Consider the following 22,939-nt stretch of genomic DNA (forward strand, 5'->3'; position numbering starts at 1 on the left):
AGTATGAAACTAGAACGAATTATTCGACCATTATTCACTCTGAATCAGCTTTTGAATTCAACATGAAACATGTAGCTTATCCTCTTAGCTTTCTAACACATATTAGAACGCATCAATCTAATTCTCGTAACTCAAGTTATGACCTGCACAACAAAACAATTTAAATAACTATTTATTAAGAAAATAAACACTTATTCAAAAAATAAACAAAACTAAATTTAACTTTCAAAAACCTATTAAAAGGAATTAAAAATGTGAGAAACCATATAAATATCTTAACACGAAGTAAAAAATAGTGTATTAAAATACACTAATCAATTGTATTTTTTAATTTGTATGAAATACCCAACGCCTTATAATTTAGAACGCATAAAATATATTCAGGACATTTACTAGAATCACAATCAATTTTCATAATATAGTTGAAAATCATTTATAAGAAGAACAATATCAAAGTTTAATGTAAACATTATTTTTTAAATTTATGAGAAAATAGGACATATCAACCGTGTATATTAATTTTACACTGTCAACCCATCACTATCATGTATTCTTTCAAAATACTATCTTTGTTTATTAATATTTTTTTTTTTTTACTTTTTAGATTCATTGAAGAATCAATGTATTTGAATTATATGTAGTCTAAATACATTGATTCTTGAATGAATCTTAAAAATAAATTGTAATTTACACCTTTCGATCACTATTATAAGTAAAAAAACAAATACTTTTTAGATTCATTGAATAAATAATGTATCTGGTCATTATTATAATATAACTATTTAATGAGTTTCCATTAGACGACCGTATAAAACTATTTTACACTATCAATGCATAATCATTAAATTCAATAATTAATGTACTTAAACAATATATAGAACAAATACATTGATTATTTAATATATGATTAAATATACTTCATCCCTTACAATATGGACGAGTTTTGATTTATTCGATAAAAATTTTTTTTCTTATAATATTTAGATTCTGTTTCTTTGACCTCTTTAGTGACGTGATAATTATGAAATCTTCATAATTCCTAACTTGGCAGACCATATGGTTCTTTTAATTTTTTATTTTATTTTAAGATTTTGCTTTTATTTTAATAAAGTTTTTATTTAAATTTACTTTTTATATTTTAATTCTTTTTTTACCTTTTTCTTTCTAAGGTTTAATACTATGATATATATATATATATATATATATATATATATATATATATATATATATATATATATATATATATATATATATATATATATATATATATATATATATATATATATATATATATATATATATATATATATATATATAATATATATATATATATATATATATATATATATATATATATATATATATATATATATATATATATATATATATATATATATATATATATAAAAGTCGTTTAAACTATTTTTATTCATCAAATTGTATATTTTTTTGTATGCGATATGTGTATTCAACAATGATACTCTCTCCGTTCTATATTATAAACAACTTTCACCTTTCTAGATTCATTAAATAATTAATGTATTTGATCTATATAATAGACCAAATACATTAATTATTTAATAAATTTAAAAATATAAAATTTATTTTAATATTGGACGGTGAGAATATATATTTATGATTTTTGCCAATATTATAATCTTCATAGACAAACCGTTGTTTAATGTGTCTTAGTATAAAAATTTATTTTTAGTTTATTGAGTATAATTTATTACAATATTAAAAAAAAATATAAAAAATTCATGTGGATTTTATAAGAAAAAAGTTATATGACATGTCAAATTAACAACTATGAAAATTCTAAGGTGGGTACATTATGAAAGAAATTAAAGAAACATAATCTAATCCAATTTTTTATTAGAATAAATCAAAATTCAAATGTATATTTAATCTTATTTGAAAAATAAATATTCTGTACAATAAAGATTGGATAATTTATTCAACAACAAATCGAATAAGATAAGGTTCGAGAAATAACGTAAAAATAAGATATTGACCAAGGACTATACTAATATTAATGTTATAAAACACTTTAACTCGCTGGGTAAAAAAAACATGATTCAATAATTAAGAAAATCAAGAGTAATAATAATTCAATATTTGATGTGCAGTTTTCCGCAATCCCCATTGAAAAAAAAAGAATATTTATTTACTATGTGGTTGATGTAATAAACTGAACTGACAAAAATTCCCACAAGTACAAATCACATTCAAACCAATGTCAATTTTTTTCAGAAAATAATCATAAAAAATGTCAAAACAAAAAAGAAAATGCGAGTGACTAAGCGTTATTCACGATCATGCGGACCAGAATCAGCCACAAGATCCAAACACATTCCACGTGTCAACATCATATCAACCAGCTCTTTTACTACCCAGTTGCGTAGAACAGGTCTAAAGGTGTCTTTACCATTCACCCGCTATATCCGGTAGTTTTTCCCATAACCACCGATAGAACCGGTTACACGCGGTCAATGCTATAAACTCCTGGGGTTTAAGCCAAAACTGTCGTGGTTTTTTCACAGGGTTTTACTTTGAGATTCAGACAGAAAACATTAACACAAACACATCATACGCACAACAACAACATACCCAACAACCTTAACCAAACTATTTTCAAAATGGGTACTTGAACTCATGTTTTTTTTTTCGATAAATAAATGAGTGACCTTTTTCATGTCCCCGATCTCACATTTTGCTTGAATTTTCCTACGTTTCAGTTTTTTTTAGGAGTTTGAGATTTGATCTTTGAACAACAATCTGTGTTAAGAGGTGATCGTCGTGTTTAACCTTTGTCTATTTCCTTAAACTATGCTAACTTTGTTTGTTTTATTGGGAAACAAAACTGTTGGGTTTATCCTTGGGGTTTGAGATAAGTTGGTGTTGAAATTTTTTGACGTGTGTTGTTTTTGTTTCGGGACTGTTTGTGTTGTTGGGACACACGAACACAGTTTACACAATTCGTGACTTGTTTCATTTTATGTTACTTTCTCTCTCTTTCTCTTTATCTCCGTATGCACTCAATTGGTTTTGTTGATCTTTCATTTTCTTTAGTTCTAGTTTGTGATGATTTGATCTATGTTTTTCATTTTGCTACACGTCGTAGGTTTTTTTTTTTGCTTTTGTTTGTTGAATTTGTTATCTTTTTTATGAGATCCATTTTCTTTTCCGAGGTTTAAGATCGGTTCTGTGACTTTTGTCTGAATTTTGCTTACTTCTGTTTCTCGTGAATATGTCTGGATTCTGGAATCTGGTTTTGTTTTGGAATCGCTTTCTTGTGTTCTTTTTCAACTTTTATTCTCTCTTTTTTCTTTTTATAAATTTGCGTTTGGAGTTTTCAGAAGACTGTTGCTGTATGAATATGATATCATGTATGAGAATGAGATTCTTTTGCAAATTATATGTTACTCTTTGCTGATTCATTTTGTGTCTTCATCTGAATCTGGTTTTATTTCTTACTCCTCTGCCCAAAGGTTTTTACTTTTTGGTATTATATGAACTTGTTTTTTTTTTTCTTTTTCATTTGACGATCTTTGCATACAATATGCTCTGTCATTCACAACTTACCAACTTAATTAGTAGCATAATTCTTTATTTGTATCCGCTTGCCATAATCGTCCGAGACATCACATTTGCGTGTTTAATGCAGGCTTCCAAATTGAGCCTGGTAGGGTCGAGCAAGACTTGTGGCGTAGAAGTTAATTTGATCATTCCTTATTTTGGCATGTTTTCCGTGATATGGTGGCGCAGAAGAGGATAGGTTATGGATTTGTTGGCTGTCAGGTGCCAACGAAGCCGCGTGCCGCACGATCAACTAGGGTAAATAAGTTCTGCTTCTATTATGGCGCTGATTATGTACTATCTATTGGTTTTCATGATTATCAAAACATTCTATGTAAATACTTTCTTTTTAAATGATGTTTCATAGAAAAGGGATACATTTCAAACAAGGGTGGAACACAATCAAATGTGCGCGATTGACTTATTGGCCACCGTAGCATCTGGCACTCTATTGCAAGAGAAACAGAATCCAATCACATCTAGTGATGAAACGATGAAAAAAGATCAGCGTGGATTTGTTAAAGAAGAAGTCCAAGATGGAAATAAACCTTTCAAAGCTGAGCTTCCTGATGAAGCAAGTTGTGAGAGAAGGCTTCAACAAGGATTTGTTAAGGAAGGGTGTGTGGATACAAATAAGCCGTTAAAAGCCGAGCTTTCTGATGACGGAAGTAGTGACAGGAAATGTATCTCTACTCTTTCTTTACAGGAGTATGATCTAAATTCAGGTTTGAAAGAAAGTCCCCATTCTGAAATTGAAGGTTGTTCATGCATTGCTTCTATATTAACAAGTTCTAGTTTATCGGAGAGGTTGGTTACCGACACTTTGTTGGATGTAAAAAGCCACAGTGAAATGAAAAATATTACTAGCAAAGTTGAATTAGGATCCTCTGGATTTCCAGATTGTAGTGATTGCAACGTAGATGTTGACGTAAGTATAGTAAAGGACGAGCTCCGAAAATCTGAAATGCCAATTGGTACTGAGACTGGAACGAGCTGTTTTAAGGATCCAATAGATGATAAACCTCCGGCGCTGGTCGTTTCAGGTGGAAATGCTAAGTTGTCAGGGCGTGACGATAGCATACCTCGTAGCTCGTTGTTAAAAGGTTGTGACAATGTAACAGTAGTTAGTAGAGATGATGACGAAAACAAATCAGGGTGTGCTCACCCTAGTTCAAAAACTAAGGCCTTTAGGCCAAAGACTTGTATAGGTGATCAAAGAATAAGGAAAAGGTTGGCTTCTAAATATCGGAGAGTTGCTCGAGAATCAAAGCATGATACACTTTCTAACAATGGTGAGTTAGGTCATGTCATGCCTAATTATCATATGGATTACTGGCTTATTTTGTTTCTTCACTTATTTATCTTTTTTACGATTTTGAAACATGTTAGTTTTGGATAGAAATTTCAACACAGTTTACAACGGTAGGAAGAACAGTTATAGTCACCAAATATCTCAAATGAATATTCCTTTCAAAAAGAGGAAGATTTTTGACTGCAGCTCCACTTCAAATTCTAATGGAAATATCAGAAGTGGCCGCACTTATTATTCAACTAAGAATGACATCAATCAAGGCGTTTCTTGTTCATCATCTCGGATGCGGAAAGGTTTAACTCTTAATTAATGCAACCTTCCTATTCAAGGCACCGTATTTTGCTGAATAGATTCCAAATCTTTTATGCAGATCTTGGAAAGTCATCCTTGGAAGCATATCATCATCGTTCTGCTTTACAATCTAGAGATTCTCATGGTATGCAAAGATTTAAGGCAATTTTTTTATTACTCTTTGACTTGATTGATATTTTCAAACAAGTTCTTACACGAAGATGTCTCTCTTTTAATCAGTGAAGCTTAGGATCAAATCATTTAGAGTGCCAGAGCTTTTTATTGAGATTCCAGAAACTGCTACCGTCGCGTCCTTGAAGGTACAATAAAGTTCTATGTATTCTTGTCTGCTTTATCAGTCATGTTCTATGATCCTTGTTGCGTAGTTCACATAAAATTTTGGTCTGCAGAAAGCAGTGATGGATGCAGTGACTACTCTACTTCGAGGGGGATTGCGTGTTGGTATGATTCTCCATGGAAAGAAACTTAGAGATGACAGTAAAACTCTACTTCAGACGGGAATTTCTCACGATGACGAGCTTGATGCTTTGGGATTCACCTTGGAGCCTAATGCTTCTCAAAGCCTACCAATCACATGTGTGAAAGATTCTCTTAATGTTCCCAGTGGAGACATGCCTCTATCTTTAATAGGGTAATGCCTAACTTGCAATTGATTGCATTAATTATCCCAACTACTTGAACTAGAATATGCTGTGTCAGTAGTACCATCGAGGTCTAGTAGCGCAGGTGGTTGGTGCGCAGTGTGTGTGAGTGTTTTAAACCCAAAGATACCAAGTTTGATTCCTACTAAAAAGAAAACGTTGTCAGTGTTTCTGTTGAAATCTCAATTTTCCTTGGAGATGTTGTCATCGAAATGTTGTTGTTGCTGTTATTATTATCATTATCGTTTTTATCTAAAACGAGAGAATTAATATTCAGGCATTCTTCGAGTCCAGCTGTAGTTTTTCCGATTCAAAGGGTTCAAGGTTTCTCTAACACCGACCATCAAGTAACGACTTTAGGTAACATTGTTGAAAGTGATAACGATTCAGCACCTTCTCCTATCAATACGTTAGGTGGAAAAAAACTGTCAGATTCCAAAGAACTTGTTACTATTCCTGAAATGGGATCGGAGGGACTAGATATACTTCCAGTGAACCAGAGTCACCAGAAGCCAAAGCGAACTGAGATCTCACAACGCCGACGAATTCGTAGGCCGTTTTCTGTTGCTGAAGTGGAGGCACTGGTTGAAGCAGTCGAGAGACTCGGAACCGGAAGGTCAGCTTTACAATAGTATATATATTTTAGTTCAGTTTATTTTCATAAGCTCGTTTTACACAAGTGAGTCCTTAATCAACCACGTGCATGGCTCTATTAATTTACGAATCTGTCCTTAAAAAAATCAGGTGGCGTGATGTTAAACTCCGTGCATTTGATGATGCAAAGCATAGGACATATGTGGATTTAAAGGTAAAAAACTTCTGTCACCTTTTTACATATATAGCAACACTCTTATTTCTTATTATTGAAACTTATAGTATTTTTATACAAACGAATCTTAAATACAATGTGATTATCACACTTGAAGACGTTTTGGCAGCATGCTTTCTTGTACATAATCTGTTAACTTCTATAAAAATACTACTTAGCTGTTCTAACAAGGCAAGTAAACTGCTTATGTATTAGGTAAGCTATTTATTGCTCTATTGATGGTAAATTAAGGTATTCCCATGAGCAACTGCGAAGACTAATTTTGCGCACCGGCCATGATCGAAACCTACTAAAATTTGTTCATGTTGAAATTGTTGTTTGTAATATATCTTTTGATTTTTTTTCCTTATATAGCATAGAAAAAAAGGGCTGGCATGTGATATAGGTATGGGATAATGCAGGATAAATGGAAAACATTGGTCCACACAGCAAGAATATCTCCTCAACAGAGAAGAGGTGAGCCTGTCCCCCAAGAACTTTTGGATAGGGTCCTTACTGCTCATGCATATTGGTCCCAACAACAGCTCAAGCATCACCCTGAAACATGCCTTCTCCTTTAATATGTAGGAGGGGTGTTGATAGCAATGCACCATGTGATGTGACTTTTGTAGATTGGTTTGGTGTTCAGGTTACTGACCTTTGGTTGCTTTTTCTGTATCTATGATTGATATGTTTATTTGGATACAATGTTTGTCGCTTTATCTATATCATGTAAAAAAATTATAGTACAAGGAAGAAAGTGAAGCATAGGGGAGAGTATATGAAACATTCTCTTTGCTAACACCATGATTCTTTCCCTTTGGGGAGAGCCTATTTTCTTGTAAATAAATGGTTTATATGCAATAAAGGAAGGGCTGGCTAATAAAGTTTTCTTTTATGTCAAGTTTACTTTTTCTTATTGTGTATTTTAATTATCTTTTACAAGTGATTGATTGTGGTTTTTTCACCTCTTGATGATTGCTTGGTTTAATTTGTTATTTTGTTTTTTGGACTTAGTTTGATGATGTTTTGACCTTATCTATTAAAAAAAGTTAGCCTAGTCTATAAAATTTATTTTGGCATAAAGGAAAAGACAAAGCAACACAAGGTTATCTCTTACATGGCCAATGTTTGGTGTGTAAGTGGAAGGGCACGTGGTTGCATGGGTTCAAAAAGGAGAAAAATTAACTTCATATTCAATTATGTACCCCCAAGAAAAAATTTAAGAGAAGTGCAAACAACACAATGTAGCACATACAAGTCTCAATACACTAATGATCTAACCTCTTTCTAAATATGAACATTCTTTTCTTCATGTAAACTCTTGGTTATCTTTATTAACTCATCAAAAACATTGAAGAATAGCAATTAATAACCATACCTGAAACATAATCCAAACCAACAAACCTAGATTCGAGAATAACAACATGAATTACAAATACGGTAGTTTAAAATCGTTAATATCATTGACATGTGTTTCTCCTAAGCACACTTTTCACAAAACCAGCCGAGTTTAAAGTTGAAGGATTTTTATTTTATTTTTTACGGGAATTAAATGAGCCTCGCATAAATTGATTTTCGACGAGTCTTAAATAACGGATTAGTCATTGGAAAGAGTTTTTTTTGTTGCAAGGTGGATTTGTGAAGAAGGGTTTCGTGAGAGAAAACATTAGGGTTGAAGGTGTAGAAGATGAGGTCGCTTTTGTTGCAAGGTGGATTTGTGAAGAAGGGTTTCGTGGAAGAAGACATTAAGATTGAAGGTGTAGAAGATAAGGTCGCCACAATGTCAATTATGTAGTTTTGTGAACCATAACAGAATGGTACTATAAAGTTTGGGGTGACAATCAAATTAAATTATAACTAGATTCAAACTCGCGCGGTCTTAGATGAGTTATTTAAATAATATTAGTTTTGATGGAATTTTATTTTTTTAATATAAATTTTTTGTTATTAAGGTAATAGAATGAAGAGAATAAAAAAACAATGCAATTTTAAGTGAAAAAGAAAAATATTATAATCATGTATATATAAGAGAAAATATTAAAATTAAAATTAAAAATATAAATAAGTGTATAAAATTTTGTCATTTTTTTATAATTGTTTCTTCGTCATTATGTGGATTAAAGACAATTTAAATTCTAAAATTCAAACATCATATAAATAATTATTATGGTAGACACTAAATTTAAAATGACACTCATATTCTAATATGTCTCGGTAGTTATAAAATAATTTGAGCATGACTTTTAAACCAAAAAGTGATATTGTTTTTTTTTTTTTTGTGTATGTGAGTATGTCATTTATTTTCAACATATATACAAATTATTTAATTCAATTGAATTTTTTATGTTAATTAAATATAATTTATTAATATATTATAGAAAATTTATTTAAAGAATTATATATTGTAGCTAAAAAATGATTGTCTAATATTTTATTTTAAATTTAGTTTTGTAACACGTAATTGTAGATATAATTAAAAATTATATTTTAGAAAAAATTTGAAAAATTTGTATGCATTCATAAGACTTTTTTTTACTATAGTTTTAAAACGATTAAATATGAACTATTATTCATTCACTAAAAACAATTATTTATAATTTTAGTGGAATATAGAAATATTTTTTTTATAGATTTTATGAATGCGACGTTACACATTATAGTGAAATGAATATTAGAAGTGTTAATGAATATTAGAAGTGTTAGATGGTTATATTTTGAAAAATATCATATCAGATTTTAATTGATGTGGCAAACTAAATGATAATTTGTCAATAAAATAAATCGTGGCTCAGATTTAATATATTATATAGATTTATAAATCAAATATTCATACCATAATGTATATAAAATATCTAAATTGTAATAAACACATAGTTGAACATAATATTATAGAGTATTATATAAGAATACCTTAAAATAATGCTCTACGATTTTTGAGTAGCTTGAAATTATTAATAATAGTCTCAGAATCAATATTTGCTGCAATTTCTCTTTCAATGTTAATCACCATGCTATCTCCTAGAAAACCAACTTCCATTTTATTTCTCAATCTTGTCTTGATAATTTTCATTGCCGAAAACGATCTTTCCGTAGTAGTTGTAGATACAGGAAGAGTCATGATAAGACGAAGCAGTCTATCAATCAAATAATAATTTTGCTTCTTTTCAGTTGCAACCAAAGATGAACATAATTCTTGAATAGTTGACAAATTATTCAATCTCGATGTTTGACGTGTGTCAATAATAAAATATCGAAGTTGAAATTTCAAATTAATCTTTTTTTGCTCCTTAAAACCCATAGGATAATATTTTTCAACTAGAGTGCAAATGAAATCAAGGTTAAAAGCCTTTTAATTATCGTTGAGAGTCAAAACATAACTTAGAGTTAGCAAATCAATCACTTGCTCACTAAATATGTTATTCAACTCTTGCAATTGTCTATCAATGGTAGTGAAAGTACTTCAACTCTAAAATAATGCTTAATGGTTATCTTCAAGACGAGAACAACCAAATCTTGTTGTTGAATAAACATCATTAAAATCAGGAATCTCAATATCATGTTTTTCACAAAAGCAAGCAATTCATCCCAACCAATTTCTCTTAATTCTTGAATAAGAATTTTTGTTGTACAAATCAAGTGCATAACATTAACTACATCCTGAGATTGTTGTTGTAAAGCTTGACAAATCATATTTGTGATCCCCATAATTTCTTTCATCAAATGCAATATGAATATGAAATCAAACGACTTCAAATAATTGTAAGCACTATCAATATCTTCACGTGAAGCATAACTTAATCTTTCCTTTGCAAATTTTCTTGAAACATAACAAGTTTCTTCATACATATTTATCAAGCTAAAAATATAAGAGAAGTGTGATCCCCAATGAGTATCCTCAGCTCGCTTCAAAGTACCAATTTGATTTTCACCTTTACCAGTTACAATCTCACCAATCTCTAATAAATGTTCAATTTCATCTAACTAAGAAACTTGTAACTCGTCACGACACTTTGTAGAAGAACAAACAACATTGACAATTAAAGTCAGCTTCTCAAAAAATGGATGAATTGGTTTAACTTCTCTTGATGCAGTAACCAAAGCAAGTTGCAATCTATGGGCAAAACAATGAACATAATATGCATAAGGACAATCCTTCATAAAGAGGGCTTGTAAACCGTTCCATTCTCTTCTCATATTGTTAGCACCATCATACCCTTAACCATAAAGAGTGATTGTAAACCGTTCCATTCTCTTCTCATATTGCTAGCACCAGCATACCCTTAACCACGAATGTTAGAGACATCAAGGTTATGCAAAATATATCACAATTTTTTTTCTTAAGAGTTAAAGATGTAGCATCATTAACACGTGCAAGGCCAAAAAGTCTCTTTTGTATAAAATTATATTTATTAACAAATCTCAAAGCAAGAGACATTTAGGGCATCTTTGATTCCCGTTCTAAAAACTGTTTTTTGTTTTTAAAAATTAAAAAATTAAAAATGTATTTGACAAACTATTTTTAAAATATAATTTTTAAAAACTGTTTTGTGTTTTTAACTTTTGAAAACTAAAAAAGTGAAAGAGATAAAATATGTTTTTAATTTTTTAATTTTGATTTTTAAAATTACAATTCAAATATTAAAATATACTACAAGTTGAAAACAACCTATTTTACCTAATTCTTCTCTCTCTTAAGACAAAACTCACACAATATTCTCTCTCTCTCACACACACACGAAAGAAAATACAATGAAGAGAAAGTTGTAGGATCTCCGATTTTTCACTCAGCGGTATTCGATTTATAGTTTATGATCTTCAATTTCTTCTCTATAATTTGTGATTCAAATTTTTTGGGTTGCTATTTTCACTTTTCCATTGATATTTTCTTCATCTTGAATTGTAAGGTCAAAATATTTTGTTTGATTAACCTAATTTAAAATGGATATGCTTAATTTAATTTGGTACCAATAGATTTCACAGTATATAATATTCAAGTTTAGATCTAGTATAAATTATATGAATATTTTTGTTTAAAATTTTGGTGGATTAACTCAATTTGATATGAATTAGTTCTGCATAATTTATCCATTTGTGAAACTGAATTTAGAATTTTAGATCTAGTAAAATTACATGCTAAAATGATAATAAAAGCATTTTTGTGTTGATTAGTTGTGAGGAAATTATATTTTAGAAATGTTGTTTTAGAGTAGAATAAAATTGTTTGTTCAATGATTTAGGAGTAAAAAAGTGTTGTAGTATGTTGTAGCATTCAATAATTTAGGAGTAAAAAACGGTTGTAGTATTTTTTAGTATAATGCAATTATCAGACACCAATGCATATGAAAAAGCATATTTATAAAGTATAAAGTATAAAGTATAATGTGATTGGTTGTTTCTAAACAACTTTGAGATTTTAAAAAAGCATGAAGAATAATAGCTATCGTCCCCATTTCGCTGCGCCAGACTCCTCCTCGACCAGGCCTGCCTCTTCCTCGGCTGCGCCAGCCTTTTCCTCGACTGCACCTACTTCTATTGGTGCGTCTTCCATTGATGCACAAGTAACAAATTCTCTGTTTCTGCTAGATTTCTATTTTTTCTTACTACAATACTCTGCTTCTATTGGTGCGAGATATTTTTCTGATAGGTGGATAGAATACTCCTCTTATTATTTTATTTTTTTGCTAAGTCATATATTCTTATTAATTAGATTAATTTATGTTTTGTAATGGCAATTAGATTAATGTATGTATACAAAAGCTTTAAAAGGCTAAAAAGATAACACAATTGCCCTTTCTAGAGATCAAATTTAATATTACTCTTACTTCGGTAAAAAAGTACTATGTTTCTCTAGGGGAGTGGAAACCAATATTGAAAAGCATATCTGAAGTAATCTAGAAGTAGGCTTCAAGTTACAATACTTATGTTTCTTTCCTATAGTGCTTAGATATTAGAGTTTTCCTTTTTCAAGCATATACTATGTACACTAGTATAATAACTAAAGGAATATAAATAGAGGATTAGACATGATATGATATGGTCTTGTATTGGTTCTAAAAGAATTTTCTCCTTAGACAAATGTCTTGGACACCTACCAAACAATTGAACTCAAAAAAGTTATCACAAACTCATAGTAAATACCATGACAGTAGAGAAACAATGATATTGAAATTAAAATTCAGAATTATTTTAGTCAATATATTGCTACTGTAATCTACATTTTATTGCTTAGTCATTTACTTGCTCCTATAAATAAACTTGTATCTGATTGTTTATTATGTTTCTATGCCATGATAATCTTGTATGTTCTTCAAAATTTTGAATTATTTATTTGTTGAGAAATAGTTTTCGTTGGACTTGAGGCAATAAAACATGCTTATGTTTTTTATTCTTGTGAATGACTATGTGTGACTTTATTATAGATTTCCTAAGTTGCTTATTTTTATGATAGATGACAACTAATGTTGACATTAGTGACTCAAAGCTTTGGCCTGATTTTGTACCTAAAGCTTTCTTTGACATTATGGTTGATGAAGTTACAAAAGGAAATATGTCAAATGGTGTGTTTCATAATAGAACATGGATCTCAATGACTACTAATTTGAGTTGCATAACTAATCAATAATTTAAAACCGGACAACTAAAGGCAAAAATGCATAGGTTGCGGGTCATGTATCGTGAGTTTTATTCACTCTTGCAAAATATCAGATTTGGGTGGAACGCAGAAACAAACACAGTTACTACAAGTGAAGAGGTCTGAAGAAATCATCTTAAGGTATGTTGCTTATAATTTATAATTTGGTATGTTTGAATGTTTCAAGAGATGTTGTCAAATTTGTTTTACAATGTTTCTTCTATATATTTTATTGTACTATGATTTATATTGGCTGAATATTTTTTCTAAATTGATTATCATTAGGGGTAAGGGGAGGTTGTGGTAACTCTAGAGCCTATTTTCCATGATTCTTAAGAACGGTAGTATTTTACTCTATTTACAAGTTGCTATTTAGAACATGGTTGATATAATATGTTTGCTAGTTACAACAGAACTTGTGAAGCTTAAGCAAGTGTTTTTAATTTGAATTTGCTAAGGATAAGGTTTAACAATGAAAATTTATTTTCTTACTAAGTACAATTTGTCTTTTATAAACCTTGAGGTATTTTGGGTTGGCTGTAAAATGCCCCACATAAGCAGTGCCGACTGTAACTGCTTCGGTGACAGATGTAAAGGGCTAGGGTTAGGGTCTAATCTCATGAAAGTTAGTAGTTGTATAAATGATTGTAATAAGAATCATCATATTCACAATTGAAAATATTCAGACACACCAATTAACTATTGTAACGTTGCTACTTATTGATCCAACAATAGCAGACACAAAAAATCGAAAGTCATCCAAACTATAGGAAAACTAGATCACAAAATGTCACTAAATAGACAATTTTATGATTAAATATATCGAAAGTCACAAAACTATAGGATAATATGTTAGTTATTGCCTTCAAATAAATGTGTGGTTAGCTTTATTTATTGGATTACCTCTTTCGAATTAAATGACATGGTAGTATGTTAGTTATTGCCTCAATCTTCATAATGTGATAATATTATAATGCTTTCTTATCGACATACGCCATAGATGACTAACCTTAGAGTTCTAGTTTGACAAAACATGTTATTGATTTATGATTTTTTTAATTAATGGGATCTTGGAGTTTTAGTTTGACAGAAGATGTCTATTTGCTAAGTTAGTGTTCTTTTTGTAATGTATCAATGTGATTGAAGGTTGATTGTGAGGAAAATTGAATGGTTATAGAATGTGGGTTGAGAAATATTTTATTGGTTGTTTAACAATTTGATCACAATGCGTTTACTGTTTGTTAAATATAGTTATAATATTTTGAAAGTTTTTAATCTATTTGCAACTGATTTTAGGTACATGATAAAGCTTCTAAATTCCAAAAGAAAGGGTGTGATCATAATAAGTTGTTGGAAATCATATTCAACAAAAATAATGCAACTGAAGTACTTCATCATTCATCTACCCAAGACCCTCCAAATATAGATGAAGAAAATGAGCTTGACAATTAATACCTTAACAATGGGAGTGTGAGTCATGTACGTGTTGATAATGATAGTTTAGACGATGATCTACATGAAGTTGAGCACATCACACGTAGTGGAAAGAGACAAGTTCAAATACGATCCAAGAAAGAGTCTACATCACATATGATGGGAGAGACACTTTCGGCATGGGCTAAATCATCTTTGGCAAAAGCTGAGAGGTATATGGATAGGAGTGTGGAGGCTACTTCACGTATAACATCAGACAACTCTCTTACTAAGTGTGTGACTGTTCTGGATGAGATGGAAGACATTCCACATGATGCATATGGAAAAGCTTTGGAAAAGTTTATGAATCCTGATTGGAAAGAAGTGTTCATCACCATGTCTGTTAAGAGGAAACGTGGATGGGTACTTAGAATTTAAGGATAAAGTCTTACTTGAACTTATGGTGATAGTAATGAGACATACTTCTCTTAGTACTTTTTTATTGTTTTTATGATTGCGTACTTTGTTCTGTTTGCTAACAATTGTTTGTGTTTTTATGCATTATTTTGAATTTTATAGTTATGTTATAAAACCTTTTTATTTTATTTTTATTGAATGTACCGTTCTTAAAGTTTTGTTATTAAATTGTATGACAAGTTCTAACCAGAATTGATATTAATAAAAGTGATGATGAATTCGCAGAATTTCTCTTTAATAGTATGATTTATAACTATCATCAGAAATACTTTAACAAAGAAAAGGTTTTGACATCTTCATTGATTGGTCGTGAGTTTGTTGCTGAAGTATTAAATGAATATGGAACAAGTTGTTTTGATTTATTTTGAACAAAGAAAGAATGTTTTATTAATTTCTGTAATGAATTGAGGGAGAAAAACTACTTATGTGACTCAAGAGATGTGCTTATTGAAGAGAAGGTTGCTACATTTTTATTCATAATTGGTTATAATGTTCATCATGAAGTTGCTTCAATCCGCTTTCAACATTCCACTGAAACAATATCACACAATTTTAAGGAGGTATTAAGGGAAATTTGTCGATTTGGAAAGAAACTAATAAAGCAAGAGTCCAAAGAGTTGCCCGAAAGAATTAAAAATAATTCAAAATACTATTCTTGGTTTAAGGTATGGACATAATTCGTATTCTTCTATTGTAGTTGTATCTTTATTTCAACATAATTTGATTATGGTTTACTTATTCATATTATTTGGGTTATGACTTAAAGAATTACATAGGTGCGATTGATGGTACATATATCAGTGCATCGGTTCCTGCAGAAAAACAAATTTCATGTAGAGATAGAAAGGCAACAATCACATAGAATGTCATGTGTGCTTGTGATTTTAACATGATGTTTACGTATGTATCTTCAGGACGGGAAGGATGTGCACATGATTCAAAGATTCTTTTGGACACAATTACAAATCAAAATGCTTAATTTCCTTGGCCACCTAGAGGTAAGTCATAATATCAACATAAAATTATGTTCAATGAAATTAACAAAATTGAACTAACATATATTTTATTTGATGAAGGTTCCTTTTATCTCGTTGATTCTGGGTATCCATGTATCGGAGATTTTCTTCCCCCTTATAGGGGTGAAAGGTATCATGCACAAGAATATAGAGGTCAAAGTAGACAATTCAGAAGTCCGGAAGAGTTATTTAACTATAGACACTTGTCTTTAAGGATGACAATTGAGCGTTGTTTTGGGGTGCTGAAAAATAGATTTCCTATTTTAAAGTTGATGTCTCCTTATAAACCTTATAGACAACGACTCATAGTTATTGTGTGTTGTGCTACTCACAATTACATACACAAGTGGAATTTACCTGACGAGTTGTTTAGGATATGGGAAGAAATGGATCCTATTGAACTTGAGGGAATACAAGAAGGTCATATCATAGAAGGAATAAGTTCCAATGTCGACAACTTAACAAGGTTATCTAATGAAGGTGCACCTGAAATGACAATGAAGAGAAATCATATTAGAGATGAGATGTGGGTACACCATAACAATTAAGTGAACTAATTATCTCTCTATTAGATTTTCATACAAGCAACTTTGAATTTTAGTGATTATTTCTAAATATTTATGTTAATTTGATTTCATATGTATGCTTCAGATATTGATACACGCTATAAAACTTTGATAACAAAATATTTTGTGTGAACAAGTTATTAAATTGACTCTAAAAAAGAATTAAATCATATATTTAATCATAAGAAATTTCTATCTCGATTTTATTTAATAATAAAATTTATATTTGAATATTTAAATATGAGTTATTAAAAATTTAATTATTATTTATTAAAAGTCTTTTTCATTTTATATTAGTTAAAAAATCATTTTTAAAAATTGGATTATCATTTTTTATTTTTAAAAATAATTTATCAAACAAATATTTCTACATTCTCATTTTTAAATAGTCATATTACCAAATGAATTTTTTAATAGTTCTCTTAAACACTTTTCTAAAACATATTTTAAAAAATGAAAAACAAATATGATTCATACAACCCTTACTCTTTTTGGATTCCACTACAGTATTAGTGTATTACTTATTTAATTAACAGGTTTGCTATTCTTACACTTGATTCATACACTACACCGTATGAACAGTGTAAGAATAGTATTTAAAATAACAGAAATGATATCCTTACATTTGTTTATACACCTACACCGTATGAACATATTGGTCTTTTTGTAATTCATTAATTTAATAGGGGTAAGTTGGTCATTTGTACTTTAGGTTTTAAGGTAACTCAAAAGCACACACATCACTGCAGAGTGTACACTGAATATTGAAGTTGCTCTCTCAAAAATCAGTTGCGCTCTCCATCTCCATCTTGTCACCGCCGCGTCTCCATCTTGTTACCGCGACGTCTCCATCTCCGTCACCGCCATCGCATCCTTCCGTCTTCATCTTCTACGTGTCATCCTGTTCGTCTTCATCATCTTCGTCTCAAGGTTAGATGGTTACACTTCCACCATATTAACACTAGAAATTTAGGGTTAACGCCTTTTAGGATGACATTTACAGTGGAACCAGAAGCATGTACAAGATTCCTTTGAAATTTAGGGTTTAGGTTGAGTGATTTATGTGTTTCTTTGGTTTTTAATTCCATGGTTGTAGTACTGATTATGTGTTTTTTTGGTTCTGTTTTGTTATTAGGTGATTCATTGCCGAAACTATGACATCATCAAAAAATGACGACGAAACTGAAGTAAGTAATAGGCATAGGTTTAAACTTTTATTTGTTTACATATTGTAGTTGGTTAATCAAGTTTTTTCATGAACTTAAGGTGCAAATGAGGCATAGCTGTATCCCGGTGAATTTGAGCAGCATCAATGAAAAGTTAACAAAAACTCATTGTGCTCACATCGAATGCACCCCATTCAAATGGGCGGTGGATATTTCTAACAACTTCGCAATCTCAGGTGGTTTATTATGGGAGTTGGTAAGTAGATGGGATGGAATAGTTCTCTTTACTCCAATTGATGTTTCTTTTGCTCTTGGATTGTCTATTGTTGGTAAGTCTCTAGTAGTAGAAGAAGATCAACAATGCGAAACATTAGATCTATTTAAAGGTGCTGATATAACCATTAACAATATCCGCAAACAACTTCGTTACTATAAGAAAAAATTAGTTAAACTTTACATATTACTTGCATTTGCGGAGTTTTACTTTCCCAAAACAGGGAATAAGGTATTTATAAAGCAATTGGATTCCCTTGATGCCCATAGTTGGGGCATTGTTGTTTCTAGTTTATGTGAGTCTTTAGTGGTGTTGAAGGAGAAAAAATAAGGCACAAAGACATTTAAACGGGTGCTGCCATATTGCAGGTAAATATATTATACTACTTTATAGTTCCATCTTGTGTTTTGAAACTTTTCAATTTTGAAATTTACAATTCCTAATATTTGTTACAGATTTTGACATTCAACCACTTATCTTTGGGGAAAGCACCAACTGTTTCTAGGTTTAGTTTTCCACGTATATTGAATTGGCCGGTTATAAGTATGCAGAAGAAAAATATTGAAAAAGCATTTGAAAAAAATATGGTAAGATTTTGTGTGTTTGAATTGAGAAAATTATTTTTTCTATTGTTGTGTGTTGATTGACTTTTATTTTGTTAGATAATTGATAGAGTGGTTGCAACAGAAGAAGAGCTAAAATATGACATGGTCAATGCTGCTCTGTTTGAACAAGGACAACAGTTTGTGAATGTTATTAACTATCATAGATTGGTGGCTGAGAATAAAGATTTTAAAGAGAGGATAGTAGTTCTTGAGTATGAAGTGAGGATGATGAAAGAGGCGAGAGTTAACACTCCGTTTGAGGAGGAGGTTGTTCAAGATGATCGACAACTTGTGAACTTTATCACTGAAGATGAAATAGAAACTTTGGCTGGAGATGTTAGACATAACACTCCATTTAATGATGATGTCAATCTACTCATCTCTTCTTCAACTATTCTTTTCTTTTTCCATACTTCCTTGGTTTCTTCCTCATTCTTGTAGCCATGTTGGATTTAGACTTTGATTGATTTTTCGCAACATTGGCATCATCATTATATGGAGTGTTATGTCCAACATCTCCAGCCAAAGTTCCTACTTCATCTTCAATGATAAAGTTCACAAGTTGTCGATCATCTTGAACAACCTCCTCCTCAAACGGAGTGTTAACTCCCGCCTCTTACATCATCCTCACTTCATATTCAAGAACTACTATCCTCTCTTTAAAATCTTTATTCTCAGCCACCAATCTATGATAATTAATAACATCCACAAACTGTTATCCTTGTCCAAACAGAGTAGCATTGACTATGTCATATTTAGAAAAAATAATTTTCTCAATTCAAACACACAAAATCTTACCATATTTTTTTCAAATGCTTTTTCAATATTTTTCTTCTGCATACTTATAACCGGCCAATTCAATACACGTGGAAAACTAAACCTAGAAACAGTTTGTGCTTTCCCTAAAGATAAGTGGTTGAATGCCCAAATCTGTAACAAATATTAGGAGTTGTAAATTTCAAAATTGAAAAGTTTCAAAACACAAGATGGAACTATAAAGTAGTATAATATATTTACCTGCAATATGGCAGCACACCCGTTTAAATGTCTTTGTGCCTTATTTTTCCCCTCCTTCAACACAACTGAAGACTCACATAAACTAGAAACCACAAAGTTATAAACAACAATGCCCCAACTATGGGCATCAAGGGAATCCAAATCATTTAATTGCTTAACAAATCCCGTAAATACCTTATTCCCTGTTTTGGGAAAGTAAAACTCCGCAAATGCAAGTAATATGTAAAGTCTAACAAAATTAACTAATTTTTTCTTATGGTAACGAAGTTGTTTGTGGATATTGTTAATGGTTATATCAGCCCCTTTAAATAAATCTAATGTTTCACATTGTTGATCTTCTTCTACTACTAGAGACTTACCAACAATAGACAGTCCAAGAGCAAAAGAAACATCAACTGGAGTAAAGGGAACTATTCTATCCCTAACCCTAAATCCCCTACTACGTACATCCCATCTACTTACCAACTCCCATAATAAACCACCTGAGATTGAGAAGTTGTTAGAAATATTCATCGCTCATTTGAATGGGGTGCATTCGATGTGAGCACGTTGAGTTTTTGTTAACTTTTCATTGATGGTGCTCAAATTCACCGGAATTCAGCTATGCCTCATTCGCACCTTAAGTTCATGAAAAAACTTGATTAATCAACCGTGCAAACCAACTACAATATGTAAACAAATAAAAGTTTAAACCTATACTTATTACTTACTTCAGTTTCGTCGCCATTTTTTGATGATGTCATAGTTTCGACAATAAATCACCTAATAACAAAACAAAACCAAAAAAACACATAATCAGTACTACAACCATGAAATTAAAAATCAAAGAAACACATAAATCACTCAACCTAAACCCTAAATTTCAAAGGAATCTTGTACATGCTTCTGGTTCCACTGTAAATGTCATCCTAAAAGGCGTTGACCCTAAATTTCCAGTGTTAATATGGTGGAAGTGTAACCATCTAACTTTGAGACGGAGATGATGAAGACGAACAGGATGACACGTAGAAGATGAAGACGGAAGGACGCGGTGGCGGTGACAGAGATGGAGACGGAAACAGAGACGCTGTGACGGAGACGCAACGGTGACGGAGATGGAGACGCCGCGGTAATGAGATGGAGACGCGGCGCGCGACGGTGATGAGATGGAGACGCGGCGCGCGGCGGTGACGAGATGGAGATGGAGATGGAGAGAGCAACGGATTTTTGAGAGAGCAACTTCAATATTCAACGTACACTCTGCAGTGATGTGTGTGATTTTGAGTTACCCTAAAACCTAAAGTACAAATGACCAACTTACACCTATTAAATTAATGAATTACAAAAAGACCAATATGTTTATACGGTGTAGGTGTATAAACAAATGTAAGGATATCATTTTTGTTTAATTAATGATATAGAAACCAAGTGGGAACAAGAACAGAACTTCAAACACACCAATATTACTTCAATTCAGGTTTTTTTACTTCAAACACACACCAATATTACTTCAATGATATAGAAACCAATATTACTTCAAACACATTACTTCAAACACACACCAATATTACTTCAAACCAGAACATAACAGAACAAGCTCAAGCTGTTACCTTTAGGTGATCTTTTACTGATTCAAGAAATAGTGAATTACAACATTTCAATATTACTTCAAGCCATAACCGAACACCAACCTAAAACAAACCAAAATCACATTATCACAATATTATTAAAAATAACAAAAATCTTAACAATTTGTTACTAATTTTTTTTACCAAAATAATGAGAATAGAAACCAAGATGAATTCAAAAACACATATTTGATTATCAAAAACAATATTAAATCTTACTCAAGATTCAAGAGAAGAGAAGCAAGTTAGATGAAGAAGATCAAGATGGATTGCTGAAAACAAACTCGACGGTCTCTGGCGACGACGTGGATGGTGGGACGAACGAGTCTTGTACCGGCGGCGACGTGGGCGGTGTGGGTTTCTCAAGAATTCATTTTTTATGAAACTTGAACAGTTGAACGAGAGAGATATCTTCTGAATGAGAAAAGTTAGGTTTTGTTTGGTTCTAAGGACAATTTTGTTATTTTTTATTATAACTAAGGATATTTTAGTATTTTCACTGTATAAAAAAAAGTTTGGGGTGGTCGTGCCATGTTCCGCCACTATTTGTGAATGATTTAGTGACAAACAAAATCGATCTCTAAAAGGTATTTTTGGGTTTTGTATGTGTATGATGAAACATATGAGTTTCTATGATTGTGTGACCATTTTAGTAGGTAGTGTACAAGTTGGCCTATATAACCACATTGACAAATAAATCAAAGTATTAACAAATAAATATATTTAATTATTGACTTCTAGAATAGAAGAAAAGAATTAACCTATAATACTTTAATATAGGTAATGGGTCAATATACACTTTTTTTAGTTAGAACATTTACATGAACCTCATTATAAAAATAAGAGAATAAAATTTTTCGCCTTTACTTATCTATCAGAGTTTCAATAAGTATTAAAAAAAATTATATCTATATAAAGAACAATGTCTTCAAAGTTGAATTCCCGACTTCAATTTATACCTAGATGGAAAATATATGCTAAAAAATCAAGTATCTAAAATTTCAAAAAATATAAAAAATTAGTTCATAAGAGTATGATTCGTTTTAGGTCATAAAATATATGTATATTTACTGAAAAATCTATGAAAATAATGGACATTATGGTTAGGAGGAAGATTAACTTTATGTGCCTACAAGAAACTAAGTGGACAGGTGAAAAGAAAAATAATTAGATGACTCGAGATTTAAACTTTAGTACATCGAAAAAGTTAGATCCAGAAATGTGGTGGAGATTACTATGAGTGGGGGGTAAATCTATCTTAGAGTTCTTGTCGGCTTTGGATCTTACTATATCAAAAACCTAATTTAGGAAAAGAGATGAGCATATTATCACATATAAACGTGGGATGACATGTTCTCCGATAGTTTTCTTTCGTATTAGGAAGTCCGATAAGAAGATTTGCTTGGACTGTAAAGTTATTTCGGAGAAAAGCTTGACTATCCAAAGTAGAGTATTAGTTATGTATGTAAGAATAAAGGGGAGAGAAAAAGAGAATAACTCACATGGGAGCGC

General features: G+C 31.0%; 1 protein-coding gene, 1 long non-coding RNA gene and 1 pseudogene across 6 annotated transcripts; 1 reads left to right on the forward strand and 2 right to left on the reverse strand.

The window, feature by feature from the left end:
- Positions 1-2,524: 2,524 nt before the first annotated feature.
- Positions 2,525-7,548, forward strand: LOC127087182 (telomere repeat-binding protein 2). 5 transcript variants are annotated; one of them, XM_051028047.1, is made up of 11 exons: positions 2,526-2,643; positions 2,739-2,790; positions 3,668-3,837; positions 3,947-4,871; positions 4,969-5,184; positions 5,262-5,327; positions 5,423-5,502; positions 5,593-5,834; positions 6,122-6,460; positions 6,589-6,652; positions 7,075-7,548. In XM_051028047.1, the coding sequence occupies exons 3-11, from the start codon at positions 3,757-3,759 to the stop codon at positions 7,231-7,233; spliced, it is 2,172 nt and encodes a 723-aa protein (XP_050884004.1). In that variant the 5' UTR covers positions 2,526-2,643; positions 2,739-2,790; positions 3,668-3,756; the 3' UTR covers positions 7,234-7,548. The 5 variants fall into 5 exon arrangements, with proteins under 5 accessions (XP_050884008.1, XP_050884004.1, XP_050884006.1 ...); XM_051028051.1 differs by having other exon boundaries at positions 2,525-2,790; positions 7,028-7,109; XM_051028049.1 differs by lacking the exon at positions 2,739-2,790.
- A 2,018-nt stretch (positions 7,549-9,566) lies between these two features.
- On the reverse strand, positions 9,567-11,090 carry LOC127082499 (uncharacterized; annotated as a pseudogene).
- Positions 11,091-20,043: 8,953 nt separating this feature from the next.
- On the reverse strand, positions 20,044-21,904 carry LOC127087183 (uncharacterized). The gene is made up of 4 exons (XR_007789792.1): positions 21,647-21,904; positions 21,410-21,490; positions 20,531-20,582; positions 20,044-20,438 (listed from the first exon to the last, which is right to left on the reverse strand). It is a non-coding gene; the product is annotated as an uncharacterized LOC127087183 (long non-coding RNA).
- Between the last annotated feature and the right edge of the window lie 1,035 nt (positions 21,905-22,939).

Source organism: Lathyrus oleraceus, chromosome 5 (genome assembly GCF_024323335.1).
Source record: "Lathyrus oleraceus cultivar Zhongwan6 chromosome 5, CAAS_Psat_ZW6_1.0, whole genome shotgun sequence".
In the NCBI taxonomy this organism is placed as follows: Eukaryota; Viridiplantae; Streptophyta; class Magnoliopsida; order Fabales; family Fabaceae; genus Lathyrus; species Lathyrus oleraceus.

Excerpts from the sequence above, each read along its gene's own strand:
- LOC127087182 (XM_051028047.1), top strand. The coding sequence starts at position 3,757 with ATGGTGGCGCAGAAGAGGATAGGTTATGGATTTGTTGGCTGTCAGGTG. Across the intron at positions 3,838-3,946 it reads GTGCCGCACGATCAACTAGG|AAAAGGGATACATTTCAAAC; the intron begins GTAAATAAGTTC and ends GATGTTTCATAG. Across the intron at positions 4,872-4,968 it reads TGATACACTTTCTAACAATG|TTTTGGATAGAAATTTCAAC; the intron begins GTGAGTTAGGTC and ends GAAACATGTTAG.